General features: G+C 33.0%; 1 protein-coding gene across 1 annotated transcript; it reads right to left on the bottom strand.

Moving 5' to 3' along the window:
* Positions 1 to 380: 380 nt before the first annotated feature.
* LOC148607907 (carbonic anhydrase 1-like) lies at positions 381 to 18,814 on the bottom strand. The gene is made up of 9 exons (XM_088545365.1): positions 18,692 to 18,814; positions 10,527 to 10,556; positions 9,235 to 9,405; positions 7,446 to 7,597; positions 6,614 to 6,706; positions 6,027 to 6,090; positions 5,167 to 5,324; positions 3,524 to 3,877; positions 381 to 547 (listed from the first exon to the last, which is right to left on the bottom strand). The coding sequence occupies exons 1-9, from the start codon at positions 18,762 to 18,764 to the stop codon at positions 407 to 409; spliced, it is 1,236 nt and encodes a 411-aa protein (XP_088401491.1). The 5' UTR covers positions 18,765 to 18,814; the 3' UTR covers positions 381 to 406.
* Between the last annotated feature and the right edge of the window lie 3,524 nt (positions 18,815 to 22,338).

Genomic DNA, 22,338 nt, shown 5'->3' with positions numbered 1-22,338 from the left:
GAGTAACCAAGGTTCTAGCGGAAATAAAAAAACATGTAATCCAGGGACAAAGACCAGACATGGAAAACAGACATACACAACAAACAACATAAAGTATAAAAACTAAAATAATACATACAAAGTAACAGACAGAAGTAAATGAGCAACTCGGACTCCACTAAAAACTGGGAGCATGGACCAGGTGCACCGGTAGGGTAAGCGTCCTCTGCTTTTCTAGAAACACCCGCCGATTTGTTCATAAAAAGTGAAGTCCGGGGTAGACGAAAGAGGAAAGAAAAACTAGGACACGTTTAACGAATCAGTTTTAATGGTGCAGATGGATACATCGTAACGATCCATAGTATTAGAAAGTAAAGATTGTTCAATATGCGTTCCTTGTAAATCATCTTTATTGTAAATAAAGTGTTTATGTGCCCTTTCTAGAGATACTTCTTTTGTATTTTCTTCCACCTCTTCTACCTAATCTTCTTGACGATGTAAAGGTTGTCCTCAAGTAAGGTACATGTATAGTGCTGCGAAAATGCCCTTTCATTTGGTGCTTGTTGAACTTAAAAATATAATGATATCAGTTCATGAATATATATATAATTCCCAACGATGTTAGAACTGTCAAATTTGCGATGCACAGATGCATAGATGTCACAGCGGTACGAGTTCGAATCCCGCGGAGGGAACGACCAAAAATTTGCATCGCAAATTTGACACTTCTAACATCGTTGGGAATCTCAGACCCTTCTATAAGTTTACGTTATCTTCCCTGTATCAATTTGATCCGATGGAGCAATGTAGCGAATATAGTCGTCACATTCTGAGACGTTGTATAATATTTATTTGTTGTGACATGCATCATTAATTTGATCCTCTATCCTACATAATAACACATAGATGAACTGTCCCGAACTACCATACATCGTGTACTAAGTTAAAGCCCTAGATTAATCCTACGAGGAGGAATGACCCGGCCAGCGAAAGCTATATTTTTATACAGCCTAGCTGGCCGAGTGGTCTAGGGCGCTGGATTTAGTGCAGGCGGTGATGTCACAGCGGTACGAGCTCGAGTCCCGCGGAGGGAACGACCAAAAATTTGCATTGCTAATTTGACAGTTCTAACATCGTTGGGAATTTTTCAGACCCTTCTATAAGTTTACGTTAACTTCCCTGTATCAATTTGGTCCGATAAGTTTAAATAGGAATCACTCTATATGTATAGTCTTAAGGCAGAATATCGGCAGAAAAAAAAAGAAGTTAAAAATTTAAGGACAATTAAGTCATCATAATCAAAGTTCATGGTCAAAACTGGTAATCTGAAACTGGAGAGGTCAGCAAAAATCATGTGATACATTTACATATAAAACTAAAGATGGATAAAGACAAGCCAACATACCAAGAAACTAAAGATGGATAAAAACAAGACAACATACCAAAACAAACTAAAGCACATGCATTATGTATGAACTCCCACAAAACTAGAAGCTCTAAAGAGCCTCAATCGCCCGGCTGGAGAATTAAAATTATTTTGTCGTATCATTTGGAACAAAAAATTGATCAATTAAAGAGGCTCATTTACTTGTACCATTTTGCCAACTGCTGAGTCATTGCAGCAACACAAATTGTTTATCATTTGTAAAAATAATTAAGGTCAGCATCCATATAAAGTTTCAAAACATTGGCACAAGTTTAAAAAGAGTTGACCTTTACAAATTGAAACACCAAAAAACCAAAAGAACCGTCAAAAAGGCCAATTACAAAAAAAATATATCTCCATGGTAAGATTGCATCATACTAATTCAGACTTTGTCTTACCCAAAGGTACTTTCGAAAAATTTGCAAAAAAAAAACTGTTTGACCCCTACAATCTATTTGTAATGGCAGCCAAGTTTGTCAAAGGATCAAAAATCCACTCATGATTTCTTGGCAGAATATCCTGAAAAATAATAATACCAAGTTTGGTTTCAATTACTTTCGTAGTACCTGATGAGGTGGTTTTTAGAAACGATAATATGTTAAGAAAACATCAAAGACGTCAAAGATTGCTCTATCGGGGCTATTATTCCAAATAGCATTCGAATTTTTAATATCCTCTTTATGACGAAGATTTAACCTCTTTTAGCTTACTGCTATACTCTTCACGTCGTTAAGAACCAAAAACATGATAAGAATGGCATTAAATGAGGAATAACTCTTAAACGGGTTATAAGATTTTATTAAATTGTTTAGGGAAGAAAAATCTCATAGAATTAAAGAGTTCTTCTATTATACTCGGCGTCACATAAATAACATACTGTTAAAATTTGAATAAAAATATTTTCTACGACTTTATTGACACCAACCGTCGTTTAAATTGTCTTAAATGACTTGCTCATTCGTTTAGCCAAACAGCTTCTCAAAAACAAGTCACTGATTAGCTTAAATCATGCGTAACAAATCCTTACGGGAAAATCCCATACTAATATCCGCCATGTTGGTTTTTACGGGACGATTTGTTTACAAACGAAGTGCGTAAGTTCCCGTCGAACTCCGGTGACAATCGTCTGCTTGATCAACTTCTCGGTATTATACGTTGTTCGCGTAAAATAAATCCGAGATATCCGAAATAACGCCGAATTGCATTCTGGGTTCTTCGGTTTTTGGACAAACCATTTAAACGTAAACAACATCTCCTAGCAACCCGATCACTGTAAACATGGCCGACTTTTTACAATGTAAATATTGCCACCTAGAATTAAAATCTGACCGGAATTTAACGATTCAATGTTTAGGGAGAAGCCGTTTGGCTAAACGAATGAGCAAGTCATTTAAGACAATTTAAACGACGGTAGGTGTCAATAAAGTCGTAGAAAATATTTTTATTCAAATTTTAACAGTATGTTATTTATGTGACGCCGACTATAGTAACGATTTTTTAAATAAAGCACAAAAAAAACTAGTGATAGATCTATGGAATTTTTGTTATTAACAGCAGCCATGTTTGTCGACGGATCCCCAAACATCAGTTCTAGGCAGAATACCTTAAGAAACATTCATATCTAATTTGGTTCTAATTAGTCCAGTAATGTACATGTAGGTGGAGAAGTTTTTTCTTAAACGTAAACGACGCCAAGTAATGGAAATAGCTTCAGATCAGGTGAGCTCAAAATGGAGTAACATCAGTAAACGAGGAAGTATGTTCTGCCGTGGTAGCGGAAAGCGTTATATTGAGGTTGAGTTAAACAATTTATTTTTATTGCCATTAATGTTCTTTGAATATACATATTGAGTAATTTCATTTGATCACATATTTCTAGTAATACTTACATAAGTATGAAAACACTTTTCCACAATTTTTGCATTAGAATCACTAGCCAAAAACAGTCATTACTTATTAATAAACAAACAGTATTTGATTTCTCATTGTGATCCATTCAATGCATCTATAAAATTCAAAGTTTGTTTAATTGCCACTCTCTGTTTCCTTGTGATAGAACTGAAATCCGGAATGACCTAAATATTTTTACATTATACATGTATCATCTTTTAGACTTACCATTATCTTATTCCCAAGGCGATGTATCATTGTCTGTCCAAATCGGGGCATAAACAAATTATGAAATACAACACGTCTTGGGTTTTGAATACGTCGCAATAATTTATGTTCCGACGACAATACCCCTCGAACAGGTCCTCGAGGCAGTTTATTCAATGTGTTGCGACCAGGCACACGAAAGTTCCTGCGTGACTGCAAATTTGTTGATGGCCATACAGGTCTGAAGTACTCGAGACCTCTTCGGTCATTCGTGTATACAAGACGGCCATTTAATGGTTGAGTTGGTCTAAAGTTGTCTGACAGTGGTCGGAATCTGGCTATATGTCTTTCTGATAACATGCGGAACTGATTGATCTACATTAATATATATGCAAGTGTTACAAGGTATAGTAACTAGAGGCTCAAGAGAGCCTGAATCGCTCACCTTGTTAACCATTTGCTTAATTGCACAATTTCAAGAATGAGACAGGCGAAGTTAAAATCAACTAAATTGTCAAATGCAGGGAATGCTTTTAATAGCATTTTCATGACCTGAACCAGAATTTTGCTAACGGCAACAATTTTAGAATTCATAAACCTGTTTTTTACGACCCCTAAGTTCCATTTTTAGTATAGGCAGCCATATCTATTCACCGATTAAAAATCACAAGTCTTTTTGAGCACAATACACTAAATAACTAGTATGCTTATTTTCATTCAATGATCTTAAATGGTTTTAGAGAAGAAGATTTTCAAAGCTGTACATGTGAAAAAAAAAAACTGTTTCAGGGGCCGTAACTCCTGCACCAGTCAACGAATGGTTTTGAAAATTTTGGCATAGGTTCCTTCTCACGATGCATCACAATCTTACCCATGCCAGAAATTTGCTAAAGGCAACGGTTTTTGAGTTATTTGCAAAAAATTACCATCTGACCCCTATGTTCTATTTTTAGTAACGGCGGCCATGTTTTTTCATGGATCAAAAATCTCAAAAGTCAATTTGTGTGGAATACCCTAAGGAACGTAAATGCCAACTTTCATTGAATTCTGTGCAATGGATTTTGAGAAGACTTTCAAAGTTCCACATGCGAAAAATGCAAAACAAAATGTTTCAGGGGCCGCAACTCCTACATCAGTTGACAAATCATTTTAAAAATTTCGGCGTAGGTCCGTCTCATGATGTTGAACAATATTACCCAAGCCAGAAATTTCCTAAAGGCAACCGTTTTTGAGTTATTTGCAAAAAGCTGCCTTTGACCCATATGTCCTATTTTTAGGAATGGCGGCCATGCTTTTTCATGGAACAAAAATCCCAACGGTTATTTTGTGCAAAACACCCTAGGGAACAATCATGCCAAGTTTAAAAACCTGACAGTCTAGTAGTTTCAGAGGAGAAGATTTTTGAAAATTTGTTCACGACGACGACGACGACGGATGTCAAGTGATGACATAAGCTCACCTGGCCTTGGGCCAGGTGAGCTAAAAATAATATTGATTGCCTATTTGAAGAGTCTTCTTCAACATACAAGTTATACAATGTTTTATTATCATTTTAAAGAACACAAAAATGGTTACTTTAACGTGCATAATAAAAAATGGTCAAACATTGAATGACAAAATAGCCCGTGAACAACTGAAAGAATAATATAATAGTAAAAATGTACTTGTCTCTCCGATATTTTGATGTGTTCTTTAAATACCGTCCAGATAACACTCTCATAACAAGGTGGGGTTGTTAGGCCTCCATAGTATCTGTAGAAAACATCGGTATTTCTCGGGAATAGTGACGTCAAAGCGAAGGATTGGATGTCTACGTGGTCATCTAAAACCATATTTGACAATTTTAATAGACTATTTTTCCGACGCAGTCGGTATAGTTTCGCTTTATCCATTTGACCTTAAGAACGCTCTTCTATGGAAACGCAAGTCGCCTGATCGCAATTTTGTTTCTCGATTAGCCAAATACCGATTACTTAATGGCGTTCGAAAAAAAAAACGTATCGAAAATTGAAATTGCGTGCCATGTTATTTTCTTGAATGAAATATAAAAACTTATAGGTAAAAAGAACAAAATTTTACTGCGTCGGTTATCTTTTTTGAAGATAGTACTTGTTTTTCGTTGCTAGTACTATGAAGAAGAAATTTGGTTTTCTAGATACGACTAAACTTGTATGATACAACCATGATAAAATCGGAGATGGGAGGAAATTCGTGGAAAACCACGAGAATACAACGAAGCACGGGAAAAGACACAAGCAAAAAAACAACAACTTACAGCTTAATAGAACAATAGAGTACTTGAACCGGGGATAATATAGATACAATTTGCCACACATTCTTCAATATAAATGATGCAAATAATCACCTTGAAAATTTCTGCTACACATAAACACGCGTATGACAATTACGTAAATAATGGTTATTCTTTGTTCAAAATGAGCTGCTACACTTTAAAACAGTACTTGGAAAATATTTTTTATACTGAAAATAGTTTTCATATCGAATTTAGATAAAACATTCAGACCTTTGTGGCGGACTTGACCCAAACTACCGACGACCTCTTCAAACATTGGGTTGTCATCTCCAATCTACAAAATTATGATGATAAAGTTTGCTTATTCAAGATGCATGTTGTACAACATTCATGTAAGATAAATGTAAGATCCAGTTTCAAAACAATGAGTGTAAATAACAGTAACTGTATAAAATAAATTGTACAAAAAAAATTTAAACATCTGAGATACCATACATCATCAGTCAGGGTTATGTATGTAGACGATGAATAATATGTGGCCTTTGATGTTATTAACAAGCTATTGAAATCAAATTACAACGAGACTCCTTCACGTACTAAGAAATAATATCTACTAATACTACATCAAATCTGCAACTATCTGACGGTTAAAATTGAACGTATTGTCACTGCATTTATAGAAATAACAATTTTCAAGTCAAGGTACATAATACATGTAACTTCCTTACAGTTCTATGCTCTGGATTTAATAATGAAAATATTCAATGTACGTGTAATGCGCAGTTGACATATTGCAGACATTCGATTTTCTACAAATATTGATGAAATTTCTTTTTTATATAAGAATAATTTATTACATCGAAGAGAAATGAAAGAACTGCAAGTCCACCAGTCGCATTCTTGGCCTGTTCAAAACTGTTGAATCTTGCAGAATATGTAACAACGTGCATCTGAAAATAAATACCGGTATTACAATATTTTTAGTCATTTCTTCATATTATCTCTACCGATCGACACGTGTGAACTTTGCACTTTTTAACTGAAAATCTCTGATAGTACAGCCCAGTTAAGGAAGACTCAAAAATCTCACCTCCTTTATCAAATCCCAAATAAATAGTATTATAATAACAAATCTATTAACTAATGGTCTCAGTCTTGTATTCTTTGTCCCATAGACTTCTATAGTTTATCTTAAATTCTCATGATTTAAAAAAAATAGACAAGGAGTTTCAGTATAATTTTTGACCAGTTTTTTCATTAAGGAAATGTCGAAAAAAAATTTTAGATGCATTTTAGAAAAAAAAAGGCACGAACTTTGGTACACCAGAACAGTTCGAACTGAAAATAGACTTTTTCTACTTTCACTTTTGTTTTGGGTTCATAAAATAGACCCTTTTCTGAAGCATTATATTTCATGAAAATACTGTTTTTCCTCAAAAACAGTTTTTTTGTAATATAGTTTGATATTTGCCCTGTACTTTTGAGGAAAAATGATAATCATTTGTCAAGAAACAAAAACAGGCAAAGTCAAAAAGAAAGCGCACTATATTTTTCAGCCTCCATGTTTTGACGTACACCCGCTCAGGAATATGTAATACACTGATACCTAATAGAATGGTAACAGAATTTGTCTTCCCTTGCAAGTGTTTAAATAATCGACTTGGCTCACCATTTAGGTATTGTACTTACCTCCATTGGGAAGAATCTTCCGTTAATGTCATGTTCTGAACCCCTTGAATCAACAGATCCCCAGTGATAATGCCACTGTTTTACAATATATGGTCCTGGAAGGCCGCCTCCTCTGATATGTAATGTGTTTCTGTCATCAACATCAACTTCAACTGAATAAAAAAATCAGAAAGTTCTTTTTTATTTGCCTTAGCAAAACTGTAATTCAATTACTGTGCATTTCTGTGGAAAAAACGCCTAATTCACTTAAAAACTTATAGACATACAATAATTTCCGAACGTACAATTTTACTTAATATTATTTATCCATAGAAATAAGTAATCTACAACTCCTATTGATGAAATTAAGCATCTTTCTTTATTACGAGAATTGGTGTGGTGTATGTGTCTGAGGAGACAACATCCCTACCGGGAGGAAAATACTTTAAAGAGTAAAACTAAACTGATTTTTTTTTGTTGTTTTCTTTTTATGTACAATTATTTGAAAATGACTAGGTACAGTACGCACTTAATACTATTTGTTCTTTGATTGATACAAATTTTAAAGAAAATAACTATATATTGACTTGAAATAAAATCAAAATACGGATGACGTTTAGAATCGAGAAGGCTCGCCGAGCGTTTTTCTTTTTCCGATTCGTGCCGAATTTGTTTAATATTATTATCGTTTTTATTTCTGGTCAGTATAGTTATTTTCCTCATACTGCAATCCTTATCATTTTTAATCAAGTTATATTTTTATACGACATGTTTTTTTTACATTTCTTATCGACTTGAAGCCCCCGACAGTGAAGCTAAGATAAACAGGTAGTTCATGCAAGAGTAGGAAAGTAGGCGGGGGCCTTAGTGTTATATACTGAGCATTGCATGACAAAATCTGTATCACATGCGGTATCAACCCGTGCCACCGGCCCGCGGGGTGATATAGGTCGAGGGTGATACAGATTTTGGCATGCCATGTTCATTATATCATATATTTTAACTATACGTCAAGTGTGTTATGTGTAGGGGTGCGATATAGGGTATGCTACATGGGTCTAAAGGAGTGATATATGGTATGCGGTATAGGGTAAAATATATAGGGTTTAAAAAACACTTGTAATGCATATACAATAAGGTATATTCTAATCTAAATATATGATACATTATACTGTCAGTGACCGTATATCACTAAAAAAATATACAGTCAACACATTTTGGTGCTCAAATAGAACGATTGCAGTATAACATTTATTCAACGACCATGAACTAGTGGTGACTTCCGGTTTTAACTCCGTTTTTTTTTTTGTAATTATACTTTACTATTATGTATTCGTTATCTTCCGTTTTACAGAATGATCATGAACTTGTCCGGATAAATTATCATCCATACGGAGTGGGGGGTCGTGTGGTTTGCACCACTGTGCATAAAAATTACAAAGAAGGCGGCCGTTTTGAAATGGCCACCGATTTTTCCCCCGAAATATTTTGGATAAAACTTCGTTTTTATGACAAAAATGATATGCGTAATCTTAATTTTGAGGTTTCGAGACATTGTGCATACGGAAAGTAACTGGCCCTACGTTTTACGAAACATACACTTTTATTGACTGTTAATTTTTATTCAAGAGAAAGTATTTACGTATCTTTATGATAAATGTACTTGAGACGTTTTATTATTCGCTTACCCCAGACTATTAAATACTTAGTTACTTAACCTTTTTTGTTGTAATCTAAAATAAAAAATGGATTATTGTGCATTGAACATGCCATGTGCATTTAATTTAACATTAATAGAAAATTATAGCACCTGTGTGTCCGTTATTTTCCATGGTCAGTCTTACGTTGTTTATCGTATTTAAGTCGGTGAAATCGAATAGACTCAGTCTTGGGTTTACCCGGACGCTGTTAATGTTAATGTCTATTGGGGACTGTTGTCTTCCACCACATGTGCGGTACTCCAATGGCCACATCGCGGGCGCTTGAAATAAAAAAAAAATACATGAAGAGATTAATTGTCATTCATCAGTACAAGATGTGTAGATAGTGGAGCAAATGAACAACGATATATATAAAAAAATGTAATTTCATGTGCGATTTTAGCATCAGTTCGATACTATGGATCAGGCATTTTCCTATTTTACTTGGACTATACATGTATTGGGTAACGATAACCCTACAGTCAACAGAGAAAAATAATCATGACAGATCGATAACGGAGGTCAATCAATGCAGTCCGATCGTGAACAACAATTCTATTATTATTTTTATCATGATTCTTTATATTCTACTCATCAAGCTGAAATACGTGACATCAGTTCCAGTGTAACTATCGATATGTTCACTATCATTTTCTATCGGCTGACATAGATAAGATTTATTTTTAAATCATGATGGTCTATCGTTCAATGGAATATTTTTATACGATTTGACCTTTGAAAATTGTTTTGTTTGCTTCATTGATTAAATGTATTTTCTTTGCTACATACTATAAATATCACACGGAGCTATACTACATTTGTTGTCGCGTTTTGTTTGGGATTGCCAGTACAAGTTAAAAGATTTATTTTGTTTTAGTGTGTAAGGTAAATATACGGGTTTTCTTAACGAGGATACTGAACTTTCCACATTTCTCTGTTATAAATCAATTAAACTTAGCAACTAAGTCTCATGAAGAAAACACGTGTTTTACCTAACATACTAAAACAAAACAAAAATGACCCGTCCATCTTTACCATATCGATTTGTTTTCAATACTGGAATAATTTCATTGTTTACAATTTTGATAAATGCAATATGACATGGATTTTTTTTAATATAACACCTGTGTGACTCTCGACCAAGCCCTCTGGCTTATAAAGGTTCTTCGAGTGACATGGCATGGTATGTGAAAAAAACATAAATCATAATAAATATCTTTATCTACCCTATTTTTTTCAAATCTATCAAAAGGATTTACTAGTTTACTGATTTTTAACTGTCATGAATTGGTTACTCTCCAAATAAGTTGAATAATTACTTTTTAAAAAGGCAAGTAGGACTATAAAGGTCTACACATTCTTCCGCCCGCAGACACAATTTATACATGTATATGTAACTTACGAATGCCGTCTTGATAACCCCATATTGTTCCTGAAAACAAAACAAAAAATGTTATAATGTTATTTGGGTTTAATCTTAGACTAGATGATCAGGTTTTAGTTGATGTTGTTTTTTTTTTTTTTTTTTTTTTTGGGGGGGGGGGGTTGTGTTGTTTTGATTTGTTTTTTTGTTTTTTTTGTTATTGTTTTTTGGGGTTTTTTTAATTATTAATATACATCTATTTATTACTCTATTTATATTTATGTGCTAAGGATAATGATTCTTATTGAAGCAGGCTCTTATTCATAGGGGGCACCCCCGATCAACGCCTCCAATGTCCGGTTTACATTAGGATATTTTTTTTTGGTGCATGACATCTTAAATTTCCGGAACTCTATCCAATTTGAAAGCGTAAACAAGGGAATCAAGATTCTAACGGAAATCAAAAGAATGTAATTCAAGCACAAAGACCAGACATGGAAAACAGGCACACTCTACAAATAACATAAAATAACCAAAATAATACAAACGAAGCAACAAATGTAAATGAGCAACTCGGACTCCAGTAAAACCTGGGGCCATGGACCAGGTCACCGGGAGGGTAAGCATCCTTTGTTTTTCTAGAAACACCCACAGAGTTGTTCATAAAAAGTCAAGTCCAGGGTAGACGAAAGAGGAAAGGAAACTGTGACACATTGAACAAATCAATTCTCGTGGTGCAGATGGATACACCGTAACGATCCAAGAGTTCATGATGACAACCATAAAACTTCTGTAATGATGACTTCAATCTTGTACCAATATAACCCGGTTCCAGGACCCTAATTGTCAGAAGTCTAGCGCGGTATAAAATGTCTGCGTAGTTATGGCAAGCTCTGGTGTAACGTTGTGATATGAAAACTCCATACGCAGGTGCTGAAGGAATGTGACCACATATGAAAGGAAAGTTTACAATACAGAATGAAAAGTCATCGCGTTTGTCGTATAGTTTGGTCAATATTTTTCCTTTACCATCGATCTTTAGGTGTGGGTCAAGATGTGAGGCTGACTTCACAATGTCTGAAGTATCCTTTATCTCCACCTTTTTTTAGGTAGATCCAAAATCCCAGAAACTAGGATTGTTTGACGATAATTCGTCACCAATACAGAGGAAACTGAGATTCAAGGATCTAGCTAAACTATAACCTTTCTTTTGAATTTGATCAACTATAAGGTCGGCTTCATAAGAGTGAAGGAATAGGTCGGCAAGTAGAGGAGCAAAGTTTGTTCCCATACGAATACTGACCGTTTGTTGAAAAACGCATCCACCACACTGGACAAATATGTTGTCGATCAAGAATTCCAGCATTTTGAAAACATCTGAGGTATATTTAGAAGATGATTTGCAATCTTATTTTTTAAACAAAGTACATATATGAGGAATCTCTGTCAAGAACTACATTTTGCATGGTATCTAGGTGTACCGTCTTTTTTTTTCTTTTTTCTTTTTGGAGTAACAACGATGAATACTGTTTTTGAGTCGGAATTTTAACTGAGTATGAGAAACAGAAGTTTAAAAAGTTGAACTTAATATACCGTATATGTTTTATTGTATTGTTTTTTTATTACTATCTTGAGATTGAGAGTTTCCTGAAAATCTTTCGAATTTTTCATGATCCATACTGAATTAATACCACTACGGGAGTAACAAATTTCGTGGTAGGGCTGGAGACCCTCTTTAACAGCGATGAGTATAGGTCAAAGTTTTGAAAGAGGTTTGGTTGTACATTTTGCAGATCCAGCTAAGTAGCGTAGTTTAGGAATCCAGTACATAAACAGTAGATCACAATCATCGTCTTTGGTAGAGAGACCAAAATAGGATAACACAGATTTACGGTTTTCCACTATCTCTTCTTTTGAGAGTGTGGTAGCAGTATAGGACTTATTACTTCTATTGTTTTCTACGTCTACCTCTGAAATCATGGATCCGCCCCAGTATTTTGATATAAAAACTTTTATCATTTTTGCTAGTGGAAATTGAAACATACGTTGAAATCTATTGGACAAATGTAGATTTTTAACAATACATGTATATTAAAAATAAGGAGCTACATGTATACGAAATTTCATAAGTTGTTTAGATCATCTGTATGTATTATTAACAATTATAAAGATCAGGAACATCAAGAAAATAAATACATTTGTGAGATGCAAAAAAATGCTTTTGACAAAATGAATCGTGATATTCAGAAGCTGAAACAAATTCATCGAACTATATACTAGTATCCTCAATGCGATATAATCTCTGCCACAAAATCCAAGGTAACATTAGGAAAGTACTTAACACGTATCTTCCAAGAAAAAATTTGTGTCAAGCAAAGGTGTAGAATGTCACCCACACTTTTGATGACAGCAAAGTGTCAATACACAATCATCTGCGTTTGAAAGACCAAGTATCTAAAACTGGAGATCAGTCTGACACGAATCTAAAGTAATAACCCTGTACAAATATAAATAAAAACATTTGAAAAAAAAATCTGTTTACATTTCGTGTTGATTCATCGTGAGTACAGATAAGACATACTGATAAGATTCTATCGTTAAGGCTCATTCTAAAAAAATGTGCAATGGTGTTGTCCCTGTAGGCTGGTGGATGGAAATTATTGAATAAATATACAAAATTATTGTTTTCTGACGTGTTTTGGCCTAAAGATGGGAAAATATATGAAATCATAACATATGAATGGTAAAAAAAAAATTTCACCCTGAAAAGTAGGCATTTGCTGCTGTTTTTTCCATGTCCTTGGCTCACCTCTCAATCTTTACAATTGTCTAGGAATCTAAAAATGCATCAAATATTACACATAAAGCCAATAATTTAGCGTGTGGATTTGTAAATTTGATCTAAATTTGATTTTGTAACATCCAAAAATGCATATATCTTATAAACATGTTGATTTTTGTTTGCCCTTGAACATGTCTCCAAAGAAAAGTGGGGGTCATGGCTTGTCTTCCTTTGAATAATAACTCAAAAAATAGTTTTTTCCCCTTCCCCATAATCCAACATAATCAAATTGCAGACGATGTTTTGCAGCAGAAATGTTACAATGATTTTAAGTCAAAATATGTGAGTGCAAATGACTGGGTACCTTTTTTACGGTCTTTGGTCCAGCATTGATATACAGTCAATAAAAAACTAAATTAATTAATTCACGTTATTGAAATATCATAATAATAAATGAAAGCAATTGATGAAATGTTTTTTTTTTTTTTTTTATTTTTATTTTTTATTTTTTTTTTTTACTAATTTTTTTTTTTCATGAAGCTTGCAGTTATTTGAATATTGAATGGAAATTTTCTTATGTTTGTGTAACAAGAAAAAATATTACTCAAAGGACTAAATACATTAGATGAAAGACTTTTCATAAATTATTATATGTTTTTGATCGAAAATGAAATGTACAAAGAAACAATACTTTATAATAGATAACACCGTACAAACTAAAGAACCAAATTAAAGCTGATACAGTAATTATATATTATTTTAGTTTCTGTTATATGCGAGACAATTTTTGTTTGACCGAAGACAATTATTTTGTTTGTCCACGGACATTTATGCAGTAATAACCCATTTTGTTGACCATTAAGTTCATATTTTTCAAAGTAATTATATTTTGATCAATTTAATCAGATATTCCTAACACTATCTTCGGGGTACGTTTGAAGGAAAATGGTTCTGCAATTTTCTTGTTACATCAAAGACAGAATGTGTTACATCAAAGACAATTACTTTGTTATTCCATGGACATTTACGCATTAATGATCCATTTTATTTGTCATATAGTTTATCTTGAAAAAAACAACTAAAATTTTGATCAATTAACTTCTCAATTGCAAATTAAATTTCATTAGACTATTTAGGGATTCCTTTTGACGGAAAAGAGTTTTAATTTCGACTACATTTTGCATGAAAAGACCAACAGCAACAATCATGAAACTTAAATATACTTTTTTTTCATAGTTTAACATATTAAATTTCAAACTGTCTAATTATATGACTTATTCCTTTCTTATAATGACTAAAACAATCTGTGTTATACCAAAGACGTTTGATGAATTTATAATCACACATCTTTACTTTTGGCGGATTTGTACTCTACTTACTGTGGAGATATATATTCGGAATCCGCTGACAAAAAAAACTACAACCATTCATTTTTTTTTGAAAACACCAAACCAGGAGTTGCACACATTTTGAGAATGACCCTCATATGTCTTCTCATAGTAATATTTTATATAATTTTCAAAGGTTATGTTATCGAATTGATTTCGAACAATTCATTCTAAGATTATCTTACTTCATTTAAATATGGACAATAAAATTTAAACTATAAGAATTTATTCAAAGGACGACAGATAAAACCCTTTATTTAGCTAACTGTACAATGAATTTTATCAACACAAAGTCTTCTGAACTTCGCATTTTTCGGGCGCACAAATTGGCATGAAGTTCAAAGCATACATGTACGTGATAAAGCATGTCTACCTGTATACTACAGGCTTTTCAGTGGTTGTTAAAAGAGTTTCGAATTTAGCAGTGTCAGATGTAAGATATATGGGTTTCAAAGAACGAAATCTATAGGAATTCTTGGGGCATTCCGTTTATACCTCCGTTTACGATAGATTTGCGTACGACAAAAGATTAACTTTTTAGGTCCATATGTGGAGTGGGAATATATCACAATCGCTTGATAACTTAATGTTTAGACATGATTATAGAGGACTATAATAATAATACATAAATAGTTGAAAAAAAATTGTAAAAAAGACATTTTGTTTTATAATGAAAAATCAGAATGGAATGTTCATTCATTTAATGACAAAAATGAAGCTTGTGCTGTTAATTTACGGACAAATACATTACACAAAAAATGTTTTCGAAATAAGATCATTCATGAAAAATATCATAGAAGAGTTAGTTAATTTTAGTTTTAGAAAGTTTGCCGCTTGAGATTGAAAAAAGATAGATTCATTTTTTTACGCAAGGCCAAAAGGAAATAAGTTGTAAATAATGTAAAGATAAATTTATCAACACATTTATTTATTTATTTATTTATTTATCTATTTATTAATATTATGAGATTTTTACTCTTATCTAATATATAGTTTATAGCCGAAGGAAGAAGAGATTTGTAGTGCTTTCTGATGAAAGATATGAACTGTGAAATTTTATAAATGCATATTAAAAAAATATTTAAACCCTGATTATGGATGCTTTATATAATGAAAACAATTGCTTTATAAGTCAATATTGGCTGGATCGTAATACATGTATTTTTATAATAATGAGATATGCTAAAAAAAAATAATATGTTTTATCAACAGTCCTACATTGTGACACTCAAATATATTATTCTGTCTGTCTGTGCTATATGGTAATAAATATTTAATTTCATATTGGCCCTGTTGTATGTTTGAGGTCTGTCATATTGGTCGAGGCGGTCGTATTGGTCCTGAGGCATCGCCGAGGGCCAATACGGCTGTCGAGGCCAATATGATTGACCGAAACCTATAACAGGGCAAATATGAAATTACATATGTATTGACAATTTTATTAACCAACTCAACTAGATGATTTGTAGAACAGATGTTTTCGAGTTTTACCAAGAACTTGCAAGTTTATTTACAGTAATCAGCCTTAAATATCTTTTTGGTATAAAATGGAAGATTTTAGTTGTGTTTCTGCAGCTTTTAGTCCCGGTGATCAAAGTTTATGAAAGTCCAATTCTAACTAAAAATGGTGGTGTCAAACGACCGGAAGTTATAATGCCGTATTGGCCCTGGTTTGGTCCATATTGGCCCTCTTTTTTTCACATTGGCCCCGTATAGATACTCGGTTTGAATTCACATATATTGGTAAGTTTTTGACGTGTTTAAACGTTTTTTGGGGTAGTTGGTTAATAATATATATTATAACCATGTATAATTACATAATTTTACTGGTGTGTAATTTTAGTGCATTGTTCGTGTAATGTAATTGCACAATGAAACATCCCTCTGTCCCTCGTGTCACGTTAAAAATGTTGGCGGATCCAGGAGGTTGCAAAGGGTTGGCACCCCTCCTTTTTATTGGAAAATTCGTCATTTCAATGTGCAAAACTGACAAAAATGTTAATAATGTCGTAGGCCCCCTTTTTCTGATTAACCTCACTTGGTACCCCTCCTTTTCAAAGTGTTTTGTTTTTTGTTTTTTTTTTCTCATTTCATACCATTATTATTTTTTGCTCAGTGACACCCACTTATCTTTTCATGATTTCATCAAACACATCTTAAAATGTTATTTGTAAAAAACAATTTATGAAACCTTTGTTATTTCTTCAGTGTCTTTAATGATACATGTAAAACCTACTACAACAAAACCTATTGAAAGTCTAAAGAAATTCTTTTTTCGCTAAAATTGCAAATGCTTATACATATGTATCTCATAAACAAGCACTCTGACCCATCTAATTTTCTTCTCATATTGTTCTAGCACCAAAGATTTTGAAATATTTCCCAAACGTGTGAAATCCTTGTAATTCTTAGACAGAGCCACGAACACCCTGTTCAGACAACAGTATTGTATTTAAGGGTTTAGGGGGGTTCAATCGTGGATTTGATGGTGAAAAATTGAGTTTACTGGCGATGCATGCATGTAAGAGGGGCCGGTAAATTGACATTTTCCAAACTAGATTGACGAAAACCAAATCTTCGAATACAATGCAGTAATGTCTATTCTAATGCTACTGTCAAAGACTTTTATAAGAAACAGTTTACCCTTGCATAAAAAATCGGTGGAATTGACGTCCTGAAAATTTCGTTGTTATCCAAAATCATGAAAGCTCATGTTACAACGAACCAGGGTGAACTTCGGACACTCTTAGTATTAAAGCCGGTGTAGTAAAATTAACCGAACATCTGTGACAGTAATAATACCGTAACTCATTAACTTACCAATGATCAGAATGTATTTGTAAAAAAGTTTCATTAAATGATTGTTGATACCAATAGTATCATCAATGAGGACAACAACCGCGTAATTTGTAGTAACTAACATTGACCGCAATATGAGCAATTTGGGAAAATTTTTGACATAAGGCTGGAATCAAAAGAACAAAACAAATAGTCTGTGTGTCAGGCGGGGTACGAAACTAATGAGTTAACTTCAAAAATATGTGGAAGACCTACAAAGTAGGTAAATGAAGAATTATAACTTAATATTTGAAAATTTACATTTACCAGAACAACAGAACGAAGATGTAGAGATGAAACAACATGGTTTCATAGCCGAGCAACTAAACATTTTGCATTATTATTGTGTTTTGAATCTGGAATCCAGGCTCGGGAGGTTTATGAAGCAGTAAAATCTTAAAGTGTGACAGGGATCTCCGTCGTGGAAAAAGTACGGAAGCCCATTAGTGCCAGTTGTTGTTTTACTTTTAATTGTTTTAAATAACGACTTAGTATCTCGTTATAACGGTTTAGCATCTCGTTACATCGACTTAATTAATTTGATATGGCAAGCCAAAGTGTCCAAAACTAGTACAAATATATTAGAAAATGATTAATTCATTTTCTAAAATTAGAAAAAAAAGACTTTTTAGTGTTAGATATTCATTTCCTTACATTAAAAAAAATAATTTCTAATGTAAAGAAAAAAGAGTCTATAAGATAGTGGAGTTATAGGTAGTACATCAGGAAGCGGTTATAGGTATGCGGATTGGTGATTGGGTTTAACCTTCGGATACATTGATATCCGCAATACACTTATGACATATATTGCATTAACTAAGATTAATTTACCTCCACAATCAAACACATTTTTGAGATGTGAGTTATGAAGACTTGTTTTTGTCAAAGATACGAAACTAGTAAAGATCCTGACTCTGTATTACAAGTTGACTTCCTAAAAGACTGAAATACGTTTGGCTGTTGAATAATTTTCTCATGGAATAACGCATGTTTTCTTTTCTTTTTCATTTTCTTTTTATTTTATTCGCAAAATATCTTTATTAAAGAATAATTTAATGCGTCAATTTAGACGCTGCATTTAACTATATATGAAACATGAAAAACTGAGAGAAAAAAAAAGTGTTAATTATAAGACGTAACCCGCAAGGTGCATGGCCAGCACCCATGAAGTTACTGATAAGTAAATTTTACAGTACCTGCACCACCGTACACGACCGATGTCTCAGCGAACAGTATCAGAGCCACAGAAACCACTGTGCACACCACCATGCCTCAAAGATTGGATGGGAGATCTGAATGTTCTTTTACTTGTATATACAACATATATTACAGATATCATTATATAACAATGGCTGAAATAACACAACCACCAATACACTTGTGACATATATTATACATGCAGATATTCTATAAGAACATGTATATGTCTTTTTCGACATAATATATAATACTGATATTAATCATTTAAATTTATAGAAATATACCAATGAATATATTAATGTACTTGGAAGGTTTAAAATACATTAATAATGCAAAAATAAGTGATGAATTAATATAGTTTTGTAAACACGAATAACTAGATGATATATAACTTTCAAAAAAAGACAGTCAAGATAATGATGCAGCGTTTTTGCAATCATGATTCTCATCAGTTATATGAATTTAGGTAGAAGAGAATGTACTATGAGCTCTAAATAATACACGTTTCCTTTTAGTATGTGATTGAAAGATAATTCTCTTCCTCGATCAAAATCGCCATGATGAAAAAAATGACACACTTTCATGTTTCTACCTTATTTAAACTATTTTCAACCGATGGGTTAGTATTTTACTACCTTACAATTTATATGTCTAAATCTTAAAGTAACTTTTATTGAATGATTAGTAGTTCATGGGCTGAGAGGATTCAAATATGTAGGTACCATTATCGCATTGCATGTCCCATGGAGGATACAAATATATAGTGCATTTTCTTTTTGCCTCTTTACAAAATAATGTTTTGTCAAAAGATATGAACAATGGCATATGAAATAGACCAAAAATAACACTATTAGATGACAGACTTTTTGTTAAGAAAATCAAACAATATAACATAAAAATGTTCCACTGAAAAGGTTGGTTTGATGAGTGCAAAACGAAAGTGAAAGTAGAAAAAATGGCTATATAGTTCAAGACTACTTTTATGTCCGATGTTCATGGACTCACCTACACTTTTTAGCGGGAAATATTTTTTTTATGTGTCCTTAGAAAGGCTACATAGGTGAAAGTTTTATTTAATCAATTTACATATATTTTTTTAATCCTAAAAATATGTACTTCACTATAGAAGTATATGGGAATATTAATACGATACTGAGACTCGTAACTCTATTCGACCGAAAAATTGCTTAAATCGATATATATTAAAATTGTATGCTTCTGTGAAAAATGATTTATTTGATATTTTCTGTTAGTATTATTTCAATTGATACGCCTAGGGATCTTTTGATGACTTGAAGAGATTTTCATACTGTTATTTGTTTTATGGTCTCGAAATTACCATTTTCGTTGAAGCATAGATACTCCTTGGGTGGTTTGACATGAGAAAATGTGTCAATTAAAACGATTTTTCGGTGGGTAGGGGTAAATATATTGCACATAACTCAATAACTCAATAACTGGCATTGTTATCGCAACTGGCGTGATACCTTTGATAGAAAGATGAGACATTAGACTGTCTGATAAATTTACTTCTTTCTGCCTTTTTTTGCCTCCACGAAGTATAACAAGTTGCAAAAAGAAATACTAAAATGCTTCAGTTAAATCTTTGGCGACAAATTATTCGTGAATGGGAGGTATAAGGGAACCTGACAATCATATTGGCGTTGATGGGTGGGGGTGCAAAGGAAGTGAGTGGGGTGGTATCTTACCCCATATAATATAGGGTGAGACTGAAATTTGTATATAACGAGAATTAGGTATGGAATGAAAACCCATTGGTCTTCAATAAACGACGAGGAAACCTCACACCACAGGGCAGGCTGCAGCTGACCCAAAAACATCCTTATACACGGATACAGCGCAAGATTTGCCCCTATATACTCAAATAACATTAAAATAAACTAATGTGAGAACGAAACAAGACAAGCAGAGGTAAGAAATTCTCGACTTGGACAGGCGCAAATATGCAGCGGGGTCAAAGAACTTTGGTATGGTCACAACCCTCTCCCATTAATATATGTCCACTGGGGAAAAAAATTACAAATTTAAACACACATCAGTTCAAAAAAGCCTGAGTCCCTTGTTACAACGGAAATAAAGAAACAGAATATAAATTACACAAATATACAAACTAATGACTATTAGCATAATTAACTAAAATGTCAGCTCCATACCAGTTTAAATCTGCAATAAGTTATGTCCCCATCGTATGTAAAATCAATCCCAATTCTGAACCACGGAACATCATAAGCCGGACAATAAGGACACAACCCATGTCATATCATACTTACTTTGTTTATTTTTCATACTAGCACTTATTGATAAAGTTCACAATCCTTTCAATTAAATTTGACCATTTTTTTTTTCAAATATGCGTAGTATCATAGTTATTAAAATTGTTTTAACATCGAAAATGTTTTGCAATGAAATACTAGTAAAGGTTTGTTTCAGTTACTAGTAGTTTTAAGGGACGACCATTTGATATTACGAGGGCTTTACCGGTTATCAAAATAATTATACCATACTAACAGTTAAAATATTTATTTTTCAAGTACAGCTTATCAAATTATTTATCTTTATATGCGTATACTGAAGAATGTTCTTTCATCTTCAAGATTGAGATGATATTTACAATGCGTTTTTTAAAAAAAAATTAAGGTCGGAGTTAAAATAAAAAAGTTACATGTTACAACTACATATATAAACAACTGCAATGTTCGCAGTACATAATAAAATTAGGATTATACATTTTCACATGCATCAAGGTATATATATTTTTTTTCATCAAATTTGACTTATCAGTGATATGGAGAAAAAAATTGCGAAACGGGTGACTCGCCGGTGTACAATGTATGCCATATACGTAGATACCAAATTCGCCTTGTTATTTATATGATAGCGACACGATGTAAAATTTGCGGTGCTATCAGTTGAAAGCACTTTGGCCTGTCAAAGAAGTATTTGTTCTGGACAATTATATGATATCATATAAGAAACATGTTTTAGCTACAATATTCTTATTTTTCTATGTCTTGAACAATATTACATGTAGTGTACATGCAATAAACCAGGCAGATCCTGTCATATGGGCAAAACAGGATGAAATCAATCCCACCAATTTCTTTGTTCCAATGCAATGTTTAACTCCATGCAAAAGACATGCATTTTTATATTGAAAGTAGATATCCAAAGTTCTCTAACAAGTCAACTAAATAATGAACAGTTCATTTTAAAGAAATTGTACATTTGTATTTGTGCGTGTAAATTGTATGTAATCAACGTATTGCGTGTAAATTTGTTTTTTTATTCTAATAATAACTTTAAAATTGCTGTGATAGGACAGTGGTTAGACATTCTTGATTAAATAATGTTAGTCTTTGAGAAAGGAGGGAGAGTGTATGGACATTTTGCGATTTTATAACTGATATTTTGTCATGTGAACTTTTGATTCAATTAATATGTATAAGGGGTAAAACAACTATACAAAACACGAGAACAGGTACAAAATAACTCCCAATACATAATGAAATTGCAATGTGGACAACAGATAATAAAACAAATTATAACCAGTTACGTGTACATATCAAAAAGGTGTTACATGTACACATGACATACCCATATACATAAACAACCATTAAGATGA

The sequence above is a fragment of the Perna viridis genome, chromosome 9 (genome assembly GCF_037379345.1).
Source record: "Perna viridis isolate PV_CMFRI_1.1 ecotype Kerala chromosome 9, ASM3737934v1, whole genome shotgun sequence".
Classification (NCBI taxonomy): Eukaryota; Metazoa; Mollusca; class Bivalvia; order Mytilida; family Mytilidae; genus Perna; species Perna viridis.
The sequence above is the reverse complement of the archived record's forward strand: the minus strand, read 5'-3'. Positions and strand labels throughout refer to the sequence as shown.

Bases quoted from the DNA above. Each gene is read 5' to 3' on its own strand.
- LOC148607907 (XM_088545365.1), bottom strand. From the start codon at position 18,764: ATGGTGGTGTGCACAGTGGTTTCTGTGGCTCTGATACTGTTCGCTGAG. The intron at 7,598-9,234 runs GTGCTATAATTT...TTTTTTATTCAG, and splicing joins GGAAAATAACGGACACACAG to TTGAAGTTGATGTTGATGAC. The intron at 6,707-7,445 runs GTAAGTACAATA...ATTTATTTTCAG, and splicing joins GAAGATTCTTCCCAATGGAG to ATGCACGTTGTTACATATTC.